The sequence below is a fragment of the Camelus ferus genome, chromosome 1, assembly GCF_009834535.1.
Source record: "Camelus ferus isolate YT-003-E chromosome 1, BCGSAC_Cfer_1.0, whole genome shotgun sequence".
In the NCBI taxonomy this organism is placed as follows: domain Eukaryota; kingdom Metazoa; phylum Chordata; class Mammalia; order Artiodactyla; family Camelidae; genus Camelus; species Camelus ferus.
The window spans coordinates 25,961,373-25,984,903 of record NC_045696.1 but is presented as its reverse complement, the minus strand read 5'-3'; the positions used below and the strand labels follow the sequence as shown (position 1 = coordinate 25,984,903).

At 33.6% G+C, this 23,531-nt stretch overlaps 1 protein-coding gene across 6 annotated transcripts in view; it reads right to left on the bottom strand.

The window, feature by feature from the left end:
• ROBO2 (roundabout guidance receptor 2) overlaps positions 1 to 23,531 on the bottom strand; it is a 1,149,410-nt gene that overhangs the window by 481,945 nt on the left and 643,934 nt on the right. For all 6 annotated transcript variants that reach the window (XM_032489706.1, XM_032489698.1, XM_032489727.1 and 3 more), the window contains exon 2: positions 8,513 to 8,839. In XM_032489706.1, coding sequence (XP_032345597.1) covers positions 8,513 to 8,839 — 327 coding nt within the window. The remainder of the gene's footprint in view (positions 1 to 8,512; positions 8,840 to 23,531) is intronic.

Sequence of the window (23,531 nt, the reverse complement as noted above, 5' to 3'; positions counted from 1 at the left end):
AGCTTAACATATATACTGACTCACGTGTGAAAAAAGTGAGCCTCCTTTATGTAGTTATAGAAACCTTGTGGGAGCTGCTTCAGAACTGAACAATGTGTATTATAATTATCAGAAACAAATTCAATCTAAAGAAGGAAAATTGGAGACCTATCATTCTGATGAAACACAAATCTTGGAGAAAAGCATACAAATTGCTGCACAAAATTATGTTTCCTTACTACAGTGTCAACCCTCATACATTTTCAGTAGAAACAACTTACATTTACATACCAGCTGAGATAAAATAAATTGAAGGTTTACAGATGGGAAACTCTCCAAACCATAAATATTCTTTTCTCACTTTTATCTTAAAAAATTCTGGGACTGAACACAAGAGCTGACCTCAACATTTTTTCTTCATACGCCTTAGTATCACTATGAGTACATTTGGCTGTCATTCCATGGGTAGGATTTACATGTCTGCAGAGCTCAGGATTATACCATTTTTGGAAATAATCTTTTGAAAAGAGGAAGAATATCAAGATTTCTCTCCATTTATGTGCTTTCCTTGGAATCAGAGTTAATTTCCCTGGAATTCAGAGTTAATTCAGGCTAATTTGAGTGAATGGCAACTTGAGACTTGTAGTAGGAGAGGGGTTGGATACAGTTAATTCAATCAACAGAAATCTGATATCAAAATACAGCATTGCACATATTTAGATAGTTCATAAGTTCAAACATGTACCCCAGGCACAGTAATACAACCTTTATTTGTGACTATTAATGAGACTTGTAATTGAAAGAATTTGATGGAGTATTACAAAATTAAAAGGTACACACACAAAACAGCCCAAATAATACAGATGTATGCATATGCACACACATGTACCCTCTAGGATTATTCTCTAATGTCTTTTGTTTCTAGTTAAAGATGTTTTAGATTGACTCCTTGATGCTGATACACTCATGCTTTATAATACTTTCAACTGAGTTTACAAATTTCTTTTAAAATAGCCTTGGACCAGCATTGTGGATGCAGGGCAGTACAAAACCTACAGAGTACAAACAATATTTGATTCTCATCATGATTTTTTCTTAATACAATTTCTCATTAGTGGTTACTCTTGCTAAAAGATAAATGTCCTATATTAATTTGCTAGGGCTGCCATCACAAAATACCATAATCTCTGTGGCTTAAATAGTAGAAATTTATTTTCTCATAGTTCTGGCACCTAAAAGTCTAAGATTAAGGTGTTGACAGCTTCAGTTTCGTCTGAGGTTCCCCTCTTTTGCTTGTATATGGCCCCCTTTCACTGTGTCCTCTTAGGTCTTTTCTCTGTGCATAAACATCTCTGGTGTCTACTGTGTCCAAATGTCTTCTTATAAGGCCACCAGTAGATCAGGACTCACTCTAACAGCTGTATTTTAATTTATTTCTTTAAAGACCCTACCTCCCAATAGAGTTATATAATGAGGTACTGGGGATTAGGAGTTCAACAATAAATTTGGGAGGGGACACAATTTAGTTCATAACATGGCCCAAGTACCTTAAGCTATGAGTGTTTTTCAGTGCTTGTCTGTATACCCTCAGAACCCTACCAAAAAAAAAAAAAAAATCTCTGAATTCTCTCTGGAAATTTGTAGAAACACAAATAGAGGAATCATGAAAAAATCAGTAGCTCCTATATTCTTTTTGGCCAAAATCTATGAATATCAGTTCCAATTTGACTAATTGCCTCTTATGTATTTAAATAAGGTTTTTTTAAGGAAAGTTGTGTCATGACAGCAGTTCTGTTTTTCTACTCTTGGAATTACTTAATCAACTTCTATTTTAATTGCCATTAATTTGTTATTCTAAACCTTTCTAGTAAAGGAAAAAATCTTTAAAATGTCTGGTAGGAAAAATAACCTGGGAACGGGAAAGGTTATGTCAGTTATTCTCAGGAAAGATAATGTCATATCCTAAGAAGCCAGAATATTGTTTGCTTTCAGAACAAATAAAAATGTGACAGAAAGTGAAGATTCAAGTAGCAAGATTGTCCAATGTAATTAGGGCCAAAGTCAACATAGTCTGGCAAGAAGTTCTGCAAGAGGAAGTAATTTCAGGATTTTATTTCATCAATTCATACCTACTTGAATTAAATAACTATGTAAAAGAAAAAAATAGAAAATTCATGACTATTCAATGGCTTTATATAGTTAATTATTTTATATTTTAATTAATTAAATCTCATCTTAAAATATAGACATATGACACAAGGAAGTGTAACATGCCAGCCAGTCATTAATATCTGTCAAATCCTGGCAATGTTTCATGACTGTGTTTTGTACTTTGAGAGGAGCTAGATACAGTTAATTCAATAACACTAATAAATATTATTTTATCTACAATTAAAGATTCCATAAAAATTCCTCAAAAAGAGTCACCATATTACTACGCAATTTTAATCTTAATTATATAACTAAGAGAATACCCAAATGAAACCATGTCACACAATTTGTACAAGAATATTCATAGCAGTATTATTCATAACAGACAAAAAGTGGAAACAACCCAAATTTCCATCAACGGACTAGTGAATGGATAAAATGATGGAGTATCCACAAAATAGAGTATTATTCAGCAGTATAAAGGAATGAAGTACTGATATATTCTACAACAAAGATGATCCTTTAAAATACTATGCTAAGAAAAAGAAGCTAGTTTAAAAAGACCATATACTGTATAATTCTATTTACATGAAATGTCCAGAATAGGCAAACATACAGAGACAGATAGTAGATTAGTATTTGCTTAGGGATGGAGCAGAAAGGTTCCAAGGGAGTGGGAATTGACTGCTAATGGGCATAGAGTTTCCTTTAGAACTGACAAAAATGTTTTAAATTAGATTGTGATGTTGGTTACACAACCCTGTGAATATGCCAAAAAAACGAAATTGTACACTTCAAATGGGTATGTTATATGCGAATTATATCTCAATAAAGCAAATTTTAAAAATCTCTCCATGGTTTAATCCTTTATGCAATTTAATTTATCTCATGTCTTTTTGGAGCATAAAGGTATTTTGACTGGATAACATTCACTTACAGCCAAAAGAAAAGAAAAAAGAAAACAAATTACATATTTATTAACTTGGAAGTATCAATGAAACAATTCACCTCATGTTCATTTTTAATGCCACTGTGACCTCTGTTACTAAAGTCAGTCTACTTCTGTAACCTCTCTTCCTTGCACAGATAAAACATCAATCTAGTTTTGGATTTAAAGCAAACAGGATCATTATGTTTGTAGAGTGTTCCATAGCTTTGCTATTCTAGCAATCTGTGACTAATGCAAGACCTTTCCCTTCTCTAAATGACTTTCTTGAGGCATGAGTTTTGATACATGGAAACAAAAACAAACAAACAAACAAACAAACAAACAAAAGGAGGAGGAGAAGAAATGAAAAGAAAGAAATCACCCTGCAGTCATGGAATTCAATCTATTTCTAGTTTCCCAATTGAATTATGAACCAAATCTGTTCTCTTTTGTAGCTGTCTCAAAAGCCAACTTTTAAACATGTAGCAATTTTATTTTATCAAAGCAAAGGTAAATCATAGCTAATCTCAAAAATTCTTGTGTTCTTGTTTTGCTTTAGAAGTAAGAAAAGGAAAAAAAACAGATCAGTTTCTAAGTTACCCCTGACCTTTGAACCACAACCTCCTTGCCACTAAAGCGTTCAGCGCCTCATTTAATCTCCCCTTTCTGCACTGGCATAGTGCAGAGAAAAGGAAATGGAAAAAATAATCTGGGGACTTCATCAATTTTTCATGAATTTTCATTTAGGCCAGAACCCCCTCTTACCCTGGTCGATAGATCAAGCTGCTGTCATATATTTACCACCTGGGGCTACAGCTGCTATCTCTAGGGGCTGCCACTGACTCGGGCTGCATCACTGGCAGCCACAATCTGTGGGAGGACCCCTGTGCTCCTTCTGTTCCAAACACAGGGAGACTGGTGTTCAAAGTGAAATCCTATCTGCACCAGTTATGCCTCAGCTCTCTAGGTGGTCCCATCGGGAAAACTACATATTAACTTCTTAAGGGCCAAGTGCCTTGCTTGTAGACCTTGCAATACTTTTTTTGAAATACGTAAAAATCATTTTTTGCCTAAAGACCTAAAGTTCAAGAGATTTAAAAAGTATTTCCTGCATTGCTATTTTTTTCCAAACCAAGAGGGGGGAAAAAGCAAATATGAGGTAAGTGATTAAAAATTCTACTGCAATGATTGATCCTAAATATTTGTTTTCCTCCATTACACTGTTCCATTACATAAAACTGAGGTATGTATTTTTAAAAAGAGAACAAACACAGCATGATAGAAAACAGGCTAACTTCTATTATGACCAGTCAAGACAGATGTTTATCAATAAAACTGCACATTTCATATAACAGCAGAAACCAAGATTGTTGAAATTAAAATTGAAAATCAAGATAAAGCAGAGTCAAAAAAATTTCAGGTCTTTTTTAACTGAATAATCATTTCACAATAAAAATTGTAGTAAGGTTTTCTGCTACTTATCCATATATTCTTAACCACCTAGATATGCCTAGATACACTTAAATCAATTTTCAACTGATTTTGACCCTCAGAGGAAATTTGGCAGAGCCTGGAGACACAAGTTGTGGTTGTCACAACTTGGGCTGCAGGGGTCCTATTGGGCATCTTCTGGGCAAAGGTCAGAGATGCTTCTACACATCCTACAATGTAGAGCACAGCCTCCACAACAAAGAATTAACCCATCCCAAATGGCAAGAGTGCACAGGCTGGAATACCCTACTCTAGTTCCCTCATACCCAATTCAGAGCTGAATTCTTGAAAGAACAGGCACCATTTGCCACTCCAACTTCACCACCTATTTATTCTTCAGCTGCAGTGCTCTCTTTCCATCCCTAGAGACCATGGATATTTTTTTATTATACCACAATATGGCATTTGCATTGTCCACCACTTTTTTTTTCTTAAAACTATTTCATTTCTCTTGTCACTCCACTTCCCACATCCTGTCATTCTGATACCTCCTCTGAGCCTCTTGCACCAGCCTTCTTTCCTTTGTTTACCATTAAATATTGGGGTTCCAAACACTGGGAGTGATCTGAGCTCCTATTAACCACTCCCTACACACAGCTTGCCTGGGCAATCACATCTATGATTATCTACTCCCATGGCTTCAACCTCCACCTGGGAAAGACCTCTCTTTTCAATTCCAGAAGCTCTTTTCTTAAAGGAACATCACATATTTTTACCTTGATATTTCACTGGTATGTAAGCCAAAGCTGACTCTGCTCTCCTGTCCCCACTATAGTTATTTCTCCTGCATCTATCTGCCATCCCTTTGGAGGTAGGTAATACAACATAGCCAGTCACTCCACCAAAAAAAAAAAAATCTGGGGATCACCCTCTATCCTCAAATCAACATTAAATGATATGATTTATACTTTCTAAATACAATTCAAACATTTTCCTTCTTTCAACCTTCACCACTGTTTTCTAACATATACTCTTTTCTGAATGTTTTGACAGCTTAACTCCACTCTGACTTCAATCATCATCTGTTTAACCCAATCTTCAATTCTTTTTCAAAGACTCTCCTTTTACATAACAAAAAGTCTAGATTTTATGATGCAGCACCTGCCTATCTTTCCAACGTATGCTGTCCACCAACCTCATATCAAGCTACTTGCAGTTCTCCAAATACATGATGTTTTTAGGCCTCTTTTTTCCTTTAATAGATGTGCCATAATTGAGCAATTATGTTGAGTCCTAAAATATGAAAGCCAAACATTTATATGACCTGCACTGAATCCTCTATCATTTTATAAAAATACACCTGGGTTACCAACAGAATGACAAATTGTAGTACTTTGACCCAAATTTCCATATTAACACGTTTTATGAAACAAATAAGGAAAGGGAGAAGACTGATGAGCTAATGCAAAAGAGATGAGCAGCATATAAATGGGTATTATTTGATCTTGTGTTGCCTTAAATGGCATGAACTGTTGACAGGGCATTAGAAGAAAGAATTTTATTCACTAGCTAAATCCAATTTAGAAGCTGCTTTCTTTTCCTCTCGAGGTCACAAGTATTTTTTAGCATTTCTCAAAGTGCACTGATTTAAAAATAAAAAATGCTACTGCCACATTACATGAAAAAAAATCATGGTTTAAAAATTCCTTCTAAATAGTTTGATTCATTATTAATGATACAATTAGGAAAGAGAGAAATACTTTAGATTAAATAAAAATACAAGATGCATATGTGTTGGGAGCAATTTTAAAGCTAAGGCTCAGAAATATATATATATATAAGTTTATAGTTGTTCAACAATAAAATGACTAGTCAATTTAGATAAACTTTAATATTGAGAAGAAAGTTAATTAAGGATTAAAAACAATTATTTGTTTAAAATAAATAAGCTACAAAGATATATAGTACAACACAACACACAGAATATAGCCAATATTTTATAACTGTAAATGGAATATAACCTTTAAGAATTGTGAATCACTATGTTGAACACTCAAATTTATAAAATATTGTACATCAACTATACCTCAATAAAAAATACTTATTTGCTGCTGAGTAGATAAAAAATTTTTAATTAGAAGTTCTTTACCTTTATTTATGTAAAATGGGCCAGATTTCATTTGAGTATTTTTCCAACTATGACACAGTCCTCTACAACTGAAAATTAGAACAATCATGGTCTGATCTTGAATTCCCCATTAACTTACTTTCTGAGTCTTAGTCACTTAACCATCATGGGTTTCATTTTATCTATAAAAGGGAAGAATTATGCCTGTTATATTTACTATAAAGTGATCTGGTTGGAAAAACCATAGAAATTGACATTGAAATATTTCAATATGTTTGAAATATTCCAGAAATAAGATAGTTCAAAATAAAAATGAAACAGGAATATTTGCATTCTTGGGGTTTTGTGTATATACCTCAGACCTCACTAAACTATAATTAATCTAACTGCTTTGTGAACAAACTTATAGAAATGAAATTACCTAGTGTCTGGCAAAGTGGCATTGCTAGTAGAAGTTCTAATGCTTAGATCTCAAAACACTTCATAAAACAACCTTGGATTTTAGGATTATTCTAGGCTTTTCTTATTGGACTTATATATTCCCAGCATGGAGTGGGTTCCAGATTTCCCAGTACAAGCTATAAATCAAAAGATTGGATGCTTGAGAACAAAAGCTTTCATTGGGATAGCTGAGTAAGAAATTGTACGACTTTGTTTACTAGAAGATGCTTTCATGTACAAAGGTAACAACACGCTGTTGAGAATTTCAATACACATATACACAAGTTTTATAATCTAGTGTGATACCACATAGCATGTGAATACAAGTATCAAGTTTAATTGGAGACATGAGACCATCAGCTATTATCCAACACTCCATCTCAGCTATATAAAAAAGATTTATGCATCCTGAAATATTTCTATTCTCTTACCTATGAACAGCTACTGGCACAACTAGAAAGTTGAAGAGCACAAACTTTCTTTAGGCCCAATTACTGCCACCTTACTCACAATTAATTCTAGATAAAATCTTTCCTGAAAATAGGTATCAAAATTGTCTGGTGCTGTTCAAATTATGACACCAAATCCTCACCTATAAAATAGAAAACAAATTTAACGTATTTTTTAATTTGTTCTGGAAAACCATCCAGAAAAATAAAGTTCAAAGAGATGCAAAGTCTTGATATCTTGATTTACCAGTGCTGTTTGGGCTGTCAGATTAATAAACAAATATATTTTAAAATGTCAAAGGCAGGGCAAGTAATTAGCTACTGCTGATTACCGAGACTGAGCAAGACCTTCCTAAATATGAACATTCTGTCCCTACACAGAAATCAGATCTCCTCTCCAATGAATTTTCTGATTAAAAAATAAAGTATAGTTGCTGATATTGTTGGTGTATTCTCTCCTCCATGCTGAGGGTAATAATTCCTAAATTTAGCCTGGAAGTAAGAGAGTTAGTATAACCCAGAGAGTATATTCTTTTTAAAGTTACCCAATGAAAGTTAGATTTAGAAATACATATATACACATACAAAATATAACAGTTTTATATAAATAAATAACAGAAATAGGTACAATATTGAATATATGCCTTGTATTTGAAGCCACATTACTCATAAACTTTATACTTTAACACTGTCAACTTTAATCTGATTATATCTGTCATTAATAATTCAAATTTTAAATATGACCAGCATCAACACCATCTTGCTTTTAATTTAATAACATAATACTCACATTGCTACAACATAAATAAATTTATTTCAAACATCTTGGCTTGACATTATTTTGACCAGCTTTCTTTGGAGAAGGCAAGTAAAATTATGCAGAGTATGCTTGCTCACTGTTTTATTCTCTAGGTGTTAAGCACCTATGGGAACAAATCAACGCTTACTAAAAATAAATCAAAATAAAAGTGAGTGTTATTCATGAGATTCATTATGTTTACTTACATGCTACTTCCAGAGATGCATTTCGACTCACTGCTTCACCAAGGTAGTTCCTTGCAACACACACGTAGCTTCCTTCATCAGGTTTACTTCTGCGCCCGTGCACAATGCGCAAGAAGAATAAGGATCCGCTGGGCAGGAGCATCCTGTGGGACCGGGGATCATCCTTGTCAGTCTCCACCCGCTCACCATCCTTGTACCACTCAATGGTGGGTGTTGGCCGGCCCTCGGCCTTACAGTTCAAAGTGGTGGGCTCTCCCTTAGAGACAATGACATCGGAAGGGTGCTCCACGATCCGCGGGGGAAAGTCTTCCTGGCGAAGACGAGATCCTATGAAACATGACAGAATGAAGACAAGTTTTAACATTTCCTCATCTGTAGCTTTTGTTTCATTTAGGTTTCCACTGATGAAACTGAACTATTCAATCATTTAAAATGCACTTACTACTATTTTATTTATGTTTCAGCCTTTTGTTCTTTATGCTTTCATAAATCATCACAAATCCCTGGTGGAACAAGACAATATAGCAATAAATTAACACGTTAATTCTAATGAGTTAAGTTTAACATGTTCCATGAGTCATTACACACAAAAGTAAAAGAGCATGAAATTTCCTCTTGGAATCAGTAAGTTGGAATGGATACTAAGGTGAGTTAGACTCATTTCCTATTGCCAAAGCGCCTACTATGTACTGGGGGAGACAGCCAAGTACCTAGAATACATACACAGAAATCATTTATCATATTAGCATTGTGTTATCAGAGTCAACACAAAAAGAGACCTGAACATTTATGTACCAGTAATAACTCAATTTAACATGTCGGGAAGAAACTTAATGACATAAATTGTAGAGAAAGTAAGCAGTAGAGGCAGGATTTGAACCAAGGTATGTCTGCCTGAGGAACTCAAGTTAAATTACTATGTTACAATGAATGTTGTTGCATGGAGATCCAAGAAATGTTTTATAGGAAAAAATCAGGAACAGACATGTTAACTCTAATTAGAGCACAGTAAGAGGTGCCACTCAAAAAGGTGGCATCTAAATTGAGTTGCAAAGAATGAAAATAATGTCAACAGGAGAAAGATACTGATGAAACAGCATGAGCAAAAGGACAGAGAAACAACAGTACATATGTATCTTTCATAATCAGGGAGGAAGTTAATGTGGCAGGTGAGGGTGAACAGCAGTCTTATGGTCAGAGACAAAAGGGCTTAAAATACCACGCTAAGGAGTGTGGACTTTTATTCTATATGGCTAGCTGATTTTGAGGGAGCAGTGACATGACTGTGTATTAGAAAGATACTTTGGATCTGCAGTGTAAAACATAGATAGCAATGGAGCCAAAAAGACAGGTGAGAGTTACTTCAGTATCCCAGAGAACAATAAAAAGAACCTGACCTTGAGAAATAAGACTTAAGGTAGAAAACAAGAGGAAGATACAAGCTATATCATAAACTAAACACTGGAAAGAATTTGTTATTCCACACAATAAGGAAGAGTGACAGGTATCAATGACTTTTTTGTGATTGCAATGAAAGTGAGGCCATTACAAGGTTGAAAAAATAGAAAGAGAAGAATCTGTTCAGTATTTTAAGATGAAAATTTTGCATAATGTATTGTTTGAAATGTTTTAATTTATAAAGTGTCAGAGGCCATTATTTGTGGAAAGGTCCTGACAGATGCTGCAAATAATTCTAAAGGAGACACTGAGAGAACCCTGTCTAAAAACATTAATAATCTAAATGGAAGCCTTTTTTTTTTAATGGGAGCTTTTAAAAACTAGTTCTTAAAATTTTCCAACCAATCACCTAATATTAGCACATTTCTGCTCAATAAATAGAAGTAATATTTACTCATCAATGTTATTTGATGAGTACTTTCAATATTACTTACCAGTTTACTTTCAATATTAATTTAAAATTCATATTTTAATTTAATAAAGGGAATTTAATTTGGTAACGAATGAGTCTTTTCTTTTGTGAAGAGGATTAACTTTTAAAGGTTGCTGATTACCACTTGCCATCTCATCAGATCCAAGAAGGAACTTTTACAAGTTTTAGGTACCTAAAGTAAGAGTAATTTACAGTATATGAGTCAAAATTAAAAAAAAAAAAAAAAGAATGAAAGAGACCCCAAAGCATATGGATGGGAAATCATATCATATATCATAATAATAAAGAAGGCTATATATTGTAATTATTGAGACCCTAATACAAAGTAGGAATTTATAGAACATAAAAAGTAAGAATTATCTTAAAAAGTAATAACCAAGTAAGATCTCAAAGTATTTAAACATGAATGGCTAATCATATCTTACAAACCAGTAACATATTATCAAATGTAAAGCTCTGGATATACAGCCACAGAAACTTAACCTAAAATGTACCAAGAGTTATATGTCACTTTTCCTGTAACAGGCACATGGTAAGCTACAAACATCTTGTTTAGATATCCTTGCTCTTCTCTAATCTTCCATTTGAAGTCATCAACATTCTCCCTAATACCAAGCTTGTTCTATTACTAAAAATAAGTTTTAATCATCCACATTTTTGGAGTACTGTTTACTACATCAAGTAATTCTCTATCTTATTAGGCACTTGGCCTGGATAAGGCCTGAACAGGAGCTGAAAACACACTAGCATTTATTAAATAAAATATAAAATAATAGAATAAGAGAAATAGAAGCAAAATATCTAAACTATTTAGCAATAAGATTTAGAATCCAGCATGTCCAATAAGCACTCAGAGAACTGTACTCATTTATGACTATGATATATGTAAATAATTCCAGTGCTATCACATCTGATATTCAATTAGCAACTTTATTCCACTGTTATAAAAACTTAAAAAGAACATCTACAATTTAAATGTAAGAGGTAAAATTATGAGATAACTCCAAGAAATTATAAGAGCAAATTTTCATGACCTTGAGTTAGTCAAAATCTTCATGAATATGACACCAAAAGCAAGTAACAAATGAAACAGATAAACTGGACTTCATAAAATTTAAATATATTTGTTATCAAAAAATCTACAGAATCAGAAAACAACATTTGCAAATCATATATCTGATAGGGGACTTATACCTGGAATATATAAAGAACTCTTACAATCAATAAAAGTACAAATAACCAAATTTTTAAATGGGCAAAAGATCTGAATAGGTATTTATCAAAAAAAGTTAAACAAAAAGCCAGTAAACATGAAAAGATGCTCAACATCACTAACTATTAGGCAAATGCAAATCAAAACCACAACATGACATACTTCACACCCACTAGGATGGTAATAATCTAAAAAAATGTAAAATATCAAGTACTGTCTGGGATGTTGAAAAGTTGAGAGCCTCATATAGTGCTGGTAGGAATGTAAAATGGTGCAACCACTTTGGAAAATTATCTGGAGTTCCCCAAAAAGTTTTGGATTAACATATGACCCAGAAATTCCACTGGCTGGTATATATCCATGAGAAACGAAACCTTATGTCCAGAGGGTGAGAGGTGAAGAGGGACAGGGGAATCTTTGAGAGGGTGATAAACATATTTTAAAATTGATTGTGATGATGGTTGGACAATTCTGTGAAAATAATAAAAAGTATATTGTATACTTTAAATGAGTAAAGTGTGGGGCGTATGATTTGTATCTCAATAAAGCAGTTTTTAAAAAGTCTTAAGTAAACTGTGAACAAATTTAATACAAGGCATTTTAATAATTCATGTTTACTCTTAGCAACTGTTAGATTATTTTCCTCATTTATAGTTTTAGGTTTTAAATGGAATCATCAGGACAGTAGTGGCTAGTAGGGCATAAAACAAAGTTGAAAGTTTGTACCAGCGAATAGATAAATGATTGATAGTGACAACTAAAAATTGGCACTGGCCATCTGCCTCTAAAAGGATTAAGTCACTAGCTGCTGACCTTCAACATACCCTGAAAGGAATTCAGGATGGAGGTCAGAAAGGTAGAACAGGGCTTCAAACAGTTAAATATTTTCAGGAGAAGATTTCATGAGCCCATATTCTCACATGTTCTCATATCTAGAAAAGTAACAAAATCATTAACGGAGATATCTGCTCCTGGAGATTAGCAATAACCTTCACAAGACTAGCAGAAACCTTCTTCAAAAATGTGTGCTTGGTTGCATGCACCCCTCTTCACTAAAATCAAATAAATACTGACCTTCTCCCTACCTCTTCAGAGCAGCTCCTTAGAGCTATATGAGATGCTGTCTCCTGGGCTATAGTTCTCATTTTGCCCAAAATAAAGCTTAACTTGCAACTCTCACATTGTGCATTTTTTTTCAGGTGACAACAGATATATAGGTAGGTAGATAGACAGATACAGAGATATGCAAAGACACAGCTGCAATCTAAATTTTAAGATGTTATTAAGAGTGAGAGGATTAATTTTGAGCTCCCTTAAAATTAGACATTATACAACTATAGCATTGACCCTTAAGATGGATAAACCTCAGATAGGTCCAAGAATTCTCTGAAATGGTGTATAAAATTGGGTACTTTTATGTGGGCAGGAGGTAGTGGAGAGTGGGACTAAAGCTTTCATCAAATTTGTAAGAGGACTGAGACTTTAAAATTATGAAGGACCACTAAAAACTAGGTAATCCATGTAATCCCATTATTTGGTTCATCACATAAAATGCCATGAAACAGTTTAACTTCAAGAACTTTGACACCCAAAGGCATATTAGAGATACAGGATCCCCAGCCCAATCCCAGACCCACAGAATCAGAATCTGCATTTTAACAAGCTCCCCCAGCAAAGCATATGCACATTAAAGTTTAAGAAGCAATGCTCTGAACAGTTTTAGTATGGTCTTGAGCTACGGATGTTTTTACATTTTTATAGTGTTGTTAAAAGAAAAGAGTGAAGGAAAAAGGAGGAGACAAAGAAAAAGAAGGGGAAGGTGGAGGAAAAAAGAGACCTTATATGGTCTACAAAGCTTGAAATATTGCTTTCTGATCCTTTTCAGAAGTTTGTCAATCCTGTTCTAGAGCACCTGTTTATCACTTTCTATTAATAACTTTAGTTTTTTAAATTTATCTTTTTATATAGGACCAGATGGACTGTTTTCTCCAGATTTCAGACAAATAAAAAAAAAATACTTCAACAGCAGAAAAAAGAAACTTTGCTCCTGTAACAGGAAATATTCAGAATCCCTATTTGATCATATAGACTAAGTATCATGTCAGAATTACTATCTGCAATTCTAACTTTGCTTGCAGCTGATAACAATTCTGGACATCTTTTTATATCTCAAATGTGAATTGAATAATAAAATACTCAAGTTTTAATTTAAAACATCTTATTAAACTGTCCTTAGCTATTATAAAGAAAGATGATGAAAATTAGTCACAGGGTACTACAGGTGAACATCTAAATGTTTACTTTTAGTGTCCAAAAAGGAAGCTATAAAACAGTCAAGTGACAATATTCATAACTGAATAGCTGATAGAGGCAGAATTATATATATCTCAGGGCCGTTCATCCAAAATGTACCAGACTTCATAAAAATGGTTGAAAGAGTAAGTAAAGAATGCCACTACAAGTAGACTAATTTAAAAATAAATTCTAAAATTGATTTCAATAAAATGAGCCAAATTAACACCTTTAGTTATGATCAGAAAGCATCTTCTTTGTTTTTCAAAGTGTGATTCTTAGACTACATGCATCAGAATCACCTGAGATATTTCTTTAAAATGGAGCTTCTTGGTCTCCACAGTGAATAGAATGCATCAAATGAGACAGCCGGATGTAGAAGTGTCTTTGAGTAATGTTCTAAGCACCCAAATTTACATAATGGATTATTTCCACTTCTCAGAGACTCTCAAACAATGATTTTGTAATGATTTTAGTAAAATATTTAATAAAACACAAATTGAATAGTTTATTAGCTCTTCAAATTTTAAAGAATTGGAGGTAAAGTATAAAATCATAATTCACGAATATATTTAAATTTAGTTTTATTTACTCAATAACCACTCATTTGCAGTGAGTACTACCAAACTTTTGTTTTCAGAAGTGATTTCAATTGTATAATACAGTGACGGAGGATAATGCACCTAAAAGAACACTGGCTGATTTCATTTAATGTGTTTGAAAGTAAACTGCTTCTGCCTTTTTATTCAGTTGGAATATAATATTTCCTTGCACTAAGCTTTATTTTTCATTCATATACTAGATAGCTATATCTAGTAAGTTAAATAACATATTTCAAATTTTTCTGAATTTTTTCAAGGGCAGGAGAAAATTTTGGTAAATACATTCCCTCCAGCAAAATTTCTACACAGTATTCATTTTGCTTTTTCTTAAAAATGTACAGAATATTGTGCTCTAGTTCATAATGAGTATGTTTGCTTTAATAAAATATTTTCCAAAAAATTTAGTAAACTTAAGCCAGCAAGATTTTCTATGATTACTCCAGTTCTGGATGTGACCAGAGATACTTCCTGAAGTTACCCCTCCCGTCTTCAGAGGTACATAGTGCAGCATAAAAAAGTGAAGGCTGGATGACCATCACAAAAAAGGAGTCAGTGTGGTAGGAATAAACAAAGAGATTATTGACTAGCAAATATTTATGCCTCACTTTTACTAGGTAGAAATCATAACCCCAATGTCTCACCACTCAGTTTAGATGATTAAAAGAAACATATATATGTAACATGCACCCCAATGTTTATAGCAGCACTATATATAATAGCCAAGACGTGGAAACAACCTAAAAGTCTACAGACAGATGACTAGATAAAGAAGTTGTGGTATGTTTATTCAATGGAATACTACTCAGCCATAAAAAAGAATAGCATAATGCCATCTGCAGCAAAATGGATGGACCTAGAGATCATCATTCTAAGTGAAGTAAGCAGAAAGAAAAATACCATATGATATCACTCATATGTGGAAACAAAAAAAAAAAAAAAGAGGGCACTAATGAACTCATCTACAAAACAGGTATAGAGTCACAGACATAGTAAATGATCTTATGGTTACTGGGAGGGGGAAGGAGGTGGAAGGGATAAATTTGGGAGTTTGAGATTTGTAAATGTTAGCCACTACATATAAAAATAGATTAAAAAGACTTCTTCCATACAGCACAGGAAACTATATTCAATATTTTGTAATAACCTTTAATGAAAAAGAATATGAAAACAAATATATGTATGTATGTATATGCATGACTGGGACATTGTGCTGTATGCCAGAAATGGACACACTGTAATTAACTATACTTCAATTTAACAACAAAAAACTAAATAAAACATATATCTAGATCACAAGGACATGTAATAAGCATCCAATGTAATTTATTTTTTCCTTTAATGATTACAAATACTCTTTCCAAAATTTGCCCCTTGCAACTCTAACCACACTGACAAGAGTTTCTCTTCTCTGAGGTCATTCTTGTATTAACAATTTTTCTGCATGGTAAATTTTAGCTAGATCAGGTTGACCTTTTTATACTAGATTTCTAAAGAATTAAAGCTGTTACTGATTTCTGTTTTCCCAAAATAAAGCCTATTTAAAATTTTCTCCACAGAAACATACCTCTGTGCCACTACAAATGCTGTCCACATTGATTAGTGAGCAGACATAATTTGTAATAATGTGGACTTAATTAATAACTCCATCAAGTCTGTCCTTAGAACTATGCTATCCTTTAATTCTTCATGATGAATAAGTTCCAGTGTACTTCCCTTATGAGGAAGGGGAAATAGAAGAGGGATGTAAGAATTTTTTTTCCCCCTAGAGGTCTTACGATGTGATAAGAAGTGGTGAGAAAGCCAGTGTTAGGAAAACACAAAGACTGTTTCATCCGTTTGAACCTTAGAAACTCTCTCAGGAGATGATCTAATTTGGCAATGAACTAAATAAATTTTAAAACTCATTTCTTTTGGAAACACAGCAAAGTTAAAAATAAGTTTAAATTAGATAAGACATCAAAATTAAATTGAGGCCTAGAAATACGTTATTTATTACAAAAATTCTGAATGGCTTTTTAATGTCATAAATCTGAAGGGCCAAGGGTGTGAAAGGGAACGACAAAAATTAAAGACGTTTCTTGTCAAACACGGCAGCCTCGATTCTGAAAGCTTTAGTTCTATGGCATCTCATGTGCTCCCTGTTTACCCAATCTCCCAGGTCCAACAGGCAAAAGATTGAGCTACTCCGAGACCCTCTTTTCCCAAACCCCATTTTACAGTTGAGAAGAAAGGGAAAAAAAGACATAGAGAAGCAAAGAAATGAAGTTTCTTTCCCCAAAACTGAAAACTACAACATAGTGGCCTTAGCTCTGTTTTCAGAATAACTTCTTCCTATCATTCTTTTTTATCTGTATTTTGGAAGTCTAAAATAGAAAGTCCCAAGCACTAGATTTCTGTTGTATTTGGGGGTTTTTTTGTTTTGTTTTGTTTTTCCCTTGGCCATTATGTGATTACATATGTGATCTTAAGCAAGTTAACTAAACTCTCTAATGGTACTATTTCTTTATTTCAAAATTGAGTCACCTAGAAGAGTAGGTTGCCACAAGTTCATTGTTTTATAACATGATTACACTCTTTATGGCCATCACATCATAATGGACATATCTATAAGAAAAGATAATGGGTAGCAGTTTAAATTTATTACCACAGAGCAAATTTTTAAAGATATACACTATAGATTAACGTTCATATTTTTAATGTAAGTAGAGATTAGATAGGTTTGCCCTTGATAGGTCTTGTGTCTACTATCAAAAGCAATGGTTGTCAAAATGCCTTTTTAGAGCACCCTCCAAAGTTTAACAATGATTTAAAAGTTTTTGTTTAAAAAGCAGCTGATGTAACACTTAAAATTTATTCTTAAATTTCTATTAAAGTGTATTCACACTGCCAGTAAATACATGGTTCTATAAATCACTTAAACCAAAGATCAACTGGTAATACATATATACTCATCTTAAAAGTAAATCTTTTATCCAGTAGTTAAAATACAACCTTAGTAAAAGATTCTTAAAATGTCTTTTCTTATTCAGGGTGAGCAGGTTGCTATAAGGATAAAGTAACTAAGACAGATTTCATAAAACTTTTTCTCTAAATTTCACAATTGTATATTTCAGGTCTTTATTTGTGTACACAACAAAAGTTGCTGAAAATAATAAAAGTGAAATACATTCTCCTTTTTTTCTCCAACCACCTTATGTTATTCAGTGTCTTTGTTATGTAAGTTTTAATTGCTTTTTATATTAGAAAATTATTTCACTTTTTGGCTGCCTGCACCCAACGCACTGAGCCGCTGACATCTCATGAGCAGGTGGGCCCAGGTGAGAGCACCAGAACCCAGAGGGAAGGCAGGACTGGTTTGGGTAAATAAGAACCAACAGCAGAAAGCAACTTAAAAAGGTGTGGGATACATGAGAATATCTCTAAAACACTGAAGAGATATTTTGAAACCACAAATCTGAAAGGTTTCCAAGTAAGTTTTTAGGAGTGGTTTTCTCCTGAGAAATAAAAACTTAATTTCCTACTTTATAAATTCACTTTCCAACAATTCAGTGAGGAGCCAACATATTAACCTGGATATTAACCAAAACTATTTCAAATCAATTTGCTACATCTTAACCATTGTTGAAGACATTCTTTAAAGAATGATTTGCCACCAAATCAGAGATTTTCATGGGTTATGTAGATTTGCCTTACAGTGACAAAAACAATCTGTATTCCAGGAAGATATCTTTGAAATTTAGCTTCTTATTGTCATATTTATTATATTTAATTGGTTTAAAATTGCATTTGGCTTTACAAAAAAATGATGCAATGAAACAATCTCCAACCTCATTCAGTTGTTTAATAATGTTTAATTTTCTAAAAACTATCAATATTTATTTGGTGGAGACTATGAATGAGTTTCCATAAAAAGACATTCTACTTACATAAACTCCTAACGGAGTGATAACATTTTGGCCTTCTATTCTATTTCCTAAGCAATATATTTTGAAAATTTTGTGCTAGTAGCATTAATCTTAGTAACTGCAGATGCCAAAGGTCCCCGTATTAGTGTCAGAAAATATCATTCCTACAAGCACTGGTATTTTATACCTGTGCTAAACTTTGTTAAATATTTAGTTTCTGGTAAATTTGCCTAGAACTCTTGATATATTTTTCTTTAATCTGAAATATCTTATTATAAAGTTAAATTGAGAGTCAATGAACCCAGTTAAAATTACAAAGTTCTTTTACTGTATTGTATACTAAGGATTTTTTTTAACAGAATTGAGAATATTGGTACAATCCAGAAATTTTCTTAAAAGAATAATGGCTAAATCATTACCCCGAAAATTAGAACTGCCATGAGCCAAATGTATTAGCTGTATCATGTCTGAGTAATACACACAAAGACTGGTTTTAGACTTGTTCAATTCCAGTTGACATCCAACTACTGAAGAAGTTGGCCTAACATATGAATCTCATCATATTACACTATTATCTTTTTAAAATATGGTTCTTAAACCATGGATTAATTTATATGGAACAGAGGCAAGACCATGGAATGGAGGATGACATCTCAGATATTGGGTAAAATTCTGTGCATGTGTGTGCATGTACCTTTAAAAGAAATGATAAAATGTATCATTGACAGTTAATACAGATTCTCTGTCAATAAGAGAACTCTGACTTGAAATTGTTCTAGTCCAAATGCAAGACAAGAATACAAAATCAGGCAAGTCTCTTACCGTCTCCACACTTTGGTTTCCACATCTATAAAACATAGCAGTACCAACCTAACAGCACTGCTGCAATGACTACATGAGATTTTTCCATGGGCTGAGCACACAGTAAGCACTCAGTAAATGTTTACTACTATTGGTGTTACTATAATATATAATCACTTTATTAGTATAACCTCTATCACTACACTCAAAGGAATTTGTGACCCCATTAAGACAGAGGACTACCATCTGCAAGACGTAGTTTTCCTGCAATTGCAGGTCATTCAAAATACAGCTTCTGCCTATCTCTCCATTGTGATTTTCACCACAGGCTGTTCCTACCTACCAAATTAAAGGTCATTCTGAATGGTATCCCTTACCTACATTTCCCTGAAGGCTCCATGTTTTCAACTCTGCACCTTAGTCAGATTTATGACATACACCAAAGTTCTAAAGATGAAAATACTAGGTGCTCAATCAATATTTTATATAAATATATGAGTAAGTATATCACTTTTGTTATTCTGTCAGTGGAGCTACAGATAGCTAAATTTTGATCAAAAAACTCTAGAACAACTGAAGATTGCTTCTACTGTGGTTTACGACAAATTGGATGTGTGGGACTTTAGTACCAGGTGCTACCATCTTGGCATGCTGAAGAAATCATTTGCAAATAATATTCACTGGAGTTTAATCAGATATTGATATTAAATAATCCTTTGTGTTTCCTTAAATATTTTATTGAAATAGGTTATACCAATACTGATTTTTCTTTGTGAAAATCTTGAAACCACTGCATGATCAACACATAGAAAGACTCTGTTTTTTGGTTACTTTTCTATTATAAGTTTAATGATGATTAAGGACTATCAAAAGAATCTTTTTAGAGAGCATGATAACATGACTTAAATGACAATCAGGAAATGGGATATTATCAGAACACTTTCTGAATTTAACACTTACCAGTAATTTAAAGGGGTGGTGGTAACAAAATCATTTTCTCCCTTTAAATGAAAGATATTTCTTCCTTGAAATCTCTAAATTACAGTTCTATAGAACTGTATTTTTAAAATAAGGATAAGACCTCTTGCAATAATAAAACCAAGTCAAAGGTGAGTATAGCGATTCCAAGGACAAAAAGAAAAATTTTTTGCTTGCAAAGTGGGAACAGCCATATTGTATTCAGTTTTCTTAACGTTGTACAATGGCATGCTGAAATTCTTTTTCTGAAGCCTCTACCTTGGAAAGTAAAAGAAGTGTATAAAGATATCTGAATACAACCTGTACTTATTGCTTTGTGTTTGACCATCAAGCTCAGCATGAATGGGCCTTCACAGTTGACCAAACTGAATGGAAGCGACAGCATCACATTTCTATGGAGTTATCTGCAAGATATGCACCTAAATTCACTTTTGAAGTATTTACTCCCCTAAAAACACCTCGGACAAGATTTTGATCCAGAATAGGTTGAAAAAGAGGCCATGTTTCATCAGTTGCAGATAGTTTTTAGGCTTGGAATTAAATCTGTTTCCAAATCTTTAGGATACTATCAAAAAAGACTGAGATGGCATTGTGTCCCTCACTTTATGCACTGCATTAAAATAATAAATAAATATAAATCTAAGTCTCTTTACGAAAAAAATTATTTAGTAAATCATAATGATTTTGATATGACTTCTATTGCAAAGCATACAAATGTTTAGTTAAATTTAGACTGAAAGTCAGAGTAGCTTTAGTCCAGCAAATAAAGAATATGAGCTACCTTAATTATTGGGATACTTTTCATTTGGGGACCTAATTTCTCTTCATTTTTGTCTATTTATGCTATCTGTTAATGCCTTTTAAAAGTGAGTGATTTAATAAAACGTTAAATTTCCTTTCAAGGGATGTCTTCTGTTTCAGAGTGAAATGACCACCAGATAACATCATTGCTGCAACAGAAATCCTGAGTGTAGTTTTCAGTTAAAAAGAGTGTGTCTGCATAGAGAAAAACAAGCTTGTTTTTCTGCTGAATGGAGAAAAGCAGCAAATGGGAGTACTATGAATGTTTTAAAATGATCTTTTTCTGCTTGAATTATATTTCGCTAAAATACATCAGAGACTCAATTCCTTGGGTCTCTCAAAAAACATCTGCAGTTTCTAGAAAACTTATGAAAAATGTTATTTTCCACTCAGTTCATTTACTTTGAAGCCTTATCAGATGAGGGATCAAATGAAACCAATCATCCCCAGGTTTTTCCAGGTTATTACCATGCAGACATGGAATTAACCTCCATCCAGCCACTCTCAAAATGCAATGCTTTCTTGTCACAAAGCGAAAGGAGTGGAACACAAAGAATTATTCTGGATTATGCTGAAGGAGGAGAAAATGCTCACAGGCAGAGGAATACAAATGTATAGAGTTACAGTTAACAGTGAAAGACAAGAATAACGATAGCTTAGAATAGGGCGGCTATTTTTGTAAATGTAGAAAAGTTGCTTTTACATTCAAGTACTCAATACATCAAACTCTGACAAGATGGATTTTAGAAACAAGCAGCAACTGAAAATCTGGAAGAAAATGAAAGGGGTATGAATTTTAAAAGAGTAAAATGTTGTTTGCTTAATATTCCATGTAGGTATACTATTTTCAAAGGAGGCAATAATAACTGTACTGGAGTGTTTTTGTATGAGATATACAAATTGATGTTGACATTTAAAAAAAAATAAAGAACACTGCTACTGGTTACTTTTGTTATAAATTTCCATCACAAGGGAGAAAAAAATCTTTGAGTTATATGTAAACTACTGAACTAAAAGTTTGAATTGAGTCAAATAATTTCTGACTCGATAGTTAAGGCCTCCTCAGGTGTGTGCTTTAGACCTCTGCTCTTAATACTTCCTGCAGGGAACTTATTCTCTCTCACTGTGTCAGGTATCATTTCTATGACAAGAGCCAAATCTCTAGTTTAGTATTCTCCAGCTAAGGGCAGCTCTAGGCTTGGTTCAGGTGCTACCTGAATGCTCATTCGTAACCTCAAATTCTGCGTATCTCAAAATGGACCCCTCACCCCTCTCCTGTCCCATATATCATCCCTCTCTCCTTCCCAACAAAATTCCATCTTTCTTCAGGTCCCTTTAAAAATCTTAGTTGTGGGGTTTAACCCCTCAATTTCTTTCAGATTCACTTATGCACGGATTCCTGAGGATCCTTCCTTCTTTCTTTCACTTTGTGTCTGCTGCTCACTTCCATCCCTCTCTAGACTCAATTTCACACTACCATTATTCCAAAAGCCTTAGAGTTTCTCGGTTCCAAGTACATTCCTATTCCTCTCCCTCATCACTCCACACCTAGAAAAATACTTTTGGATTTTAGACAGTAAGGCGTAACTTTCCTTTAAACAAACAAACAAGCATGTTAGCCAAGTAAATCTCACGCTTTCACGGAGCGCTCTAAATTCTTCTCACTCCCTTGGCCAGTAGAAATCCATTTATTCAGCCAGCTGAATTACAAATTGCACTTTTCTAAGCCCAGTTTATGCAGCCAGGATTAAGCAAATTGCCTTGTGAGTTTTATGATGAAGCACAAAACTCTGAACCATCATGCCAAGGCTCGGCATTTATTTGGACAGCATTTACTCATGCTGCCACAATGTCTTTGCAACACTGATTTATAGTCAAAGGTGCCAGAACATCACTTACTGTATTAAAACTTGGCTGTGTTTCTCCATTTTCTGAGTTCACTGCAAATTTGAAAAAATATGTTCACTGCAGGTGGAAAAAAATGAGATGCAGACTCTTTTTTTGAGGTGGCTTATATCTGATAAATTTATCTCAACTGCCCACACTGAAATCAGGTCTATTGGACAGCTTCCTCATATGAATCCTAAAATGATAAAGCAGACATCAATTAAAATCTGGTTGATTTTCTTCTATTTGACTTATGTGTACCTTTAAAAATAAAATAAAGAAATACTATCTGGTAAATAGGGTCCTTAATTCAATTTCTAAACATTTCCTGTGAGATGATGAGCTGAAAAAAAAGAGTGTAGCAGCTTTGATGTAGTTAACATGCATTCACCAGTAAATGTGAACTGAACTCAAATGTACAGAAACACAAACACTTCACAGTGAAAACATACCCACTACCTAAAATCTATCAATAATCAGGAAATGAGGAGGTTGTATATCTGTTTTCATTAGTTTACAACCAAGTGATTCCTTTAATTATCCTCATTGGGCTCAACAAGGTATTAAACAGCCAATGATCAGACACAGAAACAAAGGCATGAATAAGAGCACAATGTCTGACTTTGCCAGGCTCAATAAGCACCACCTT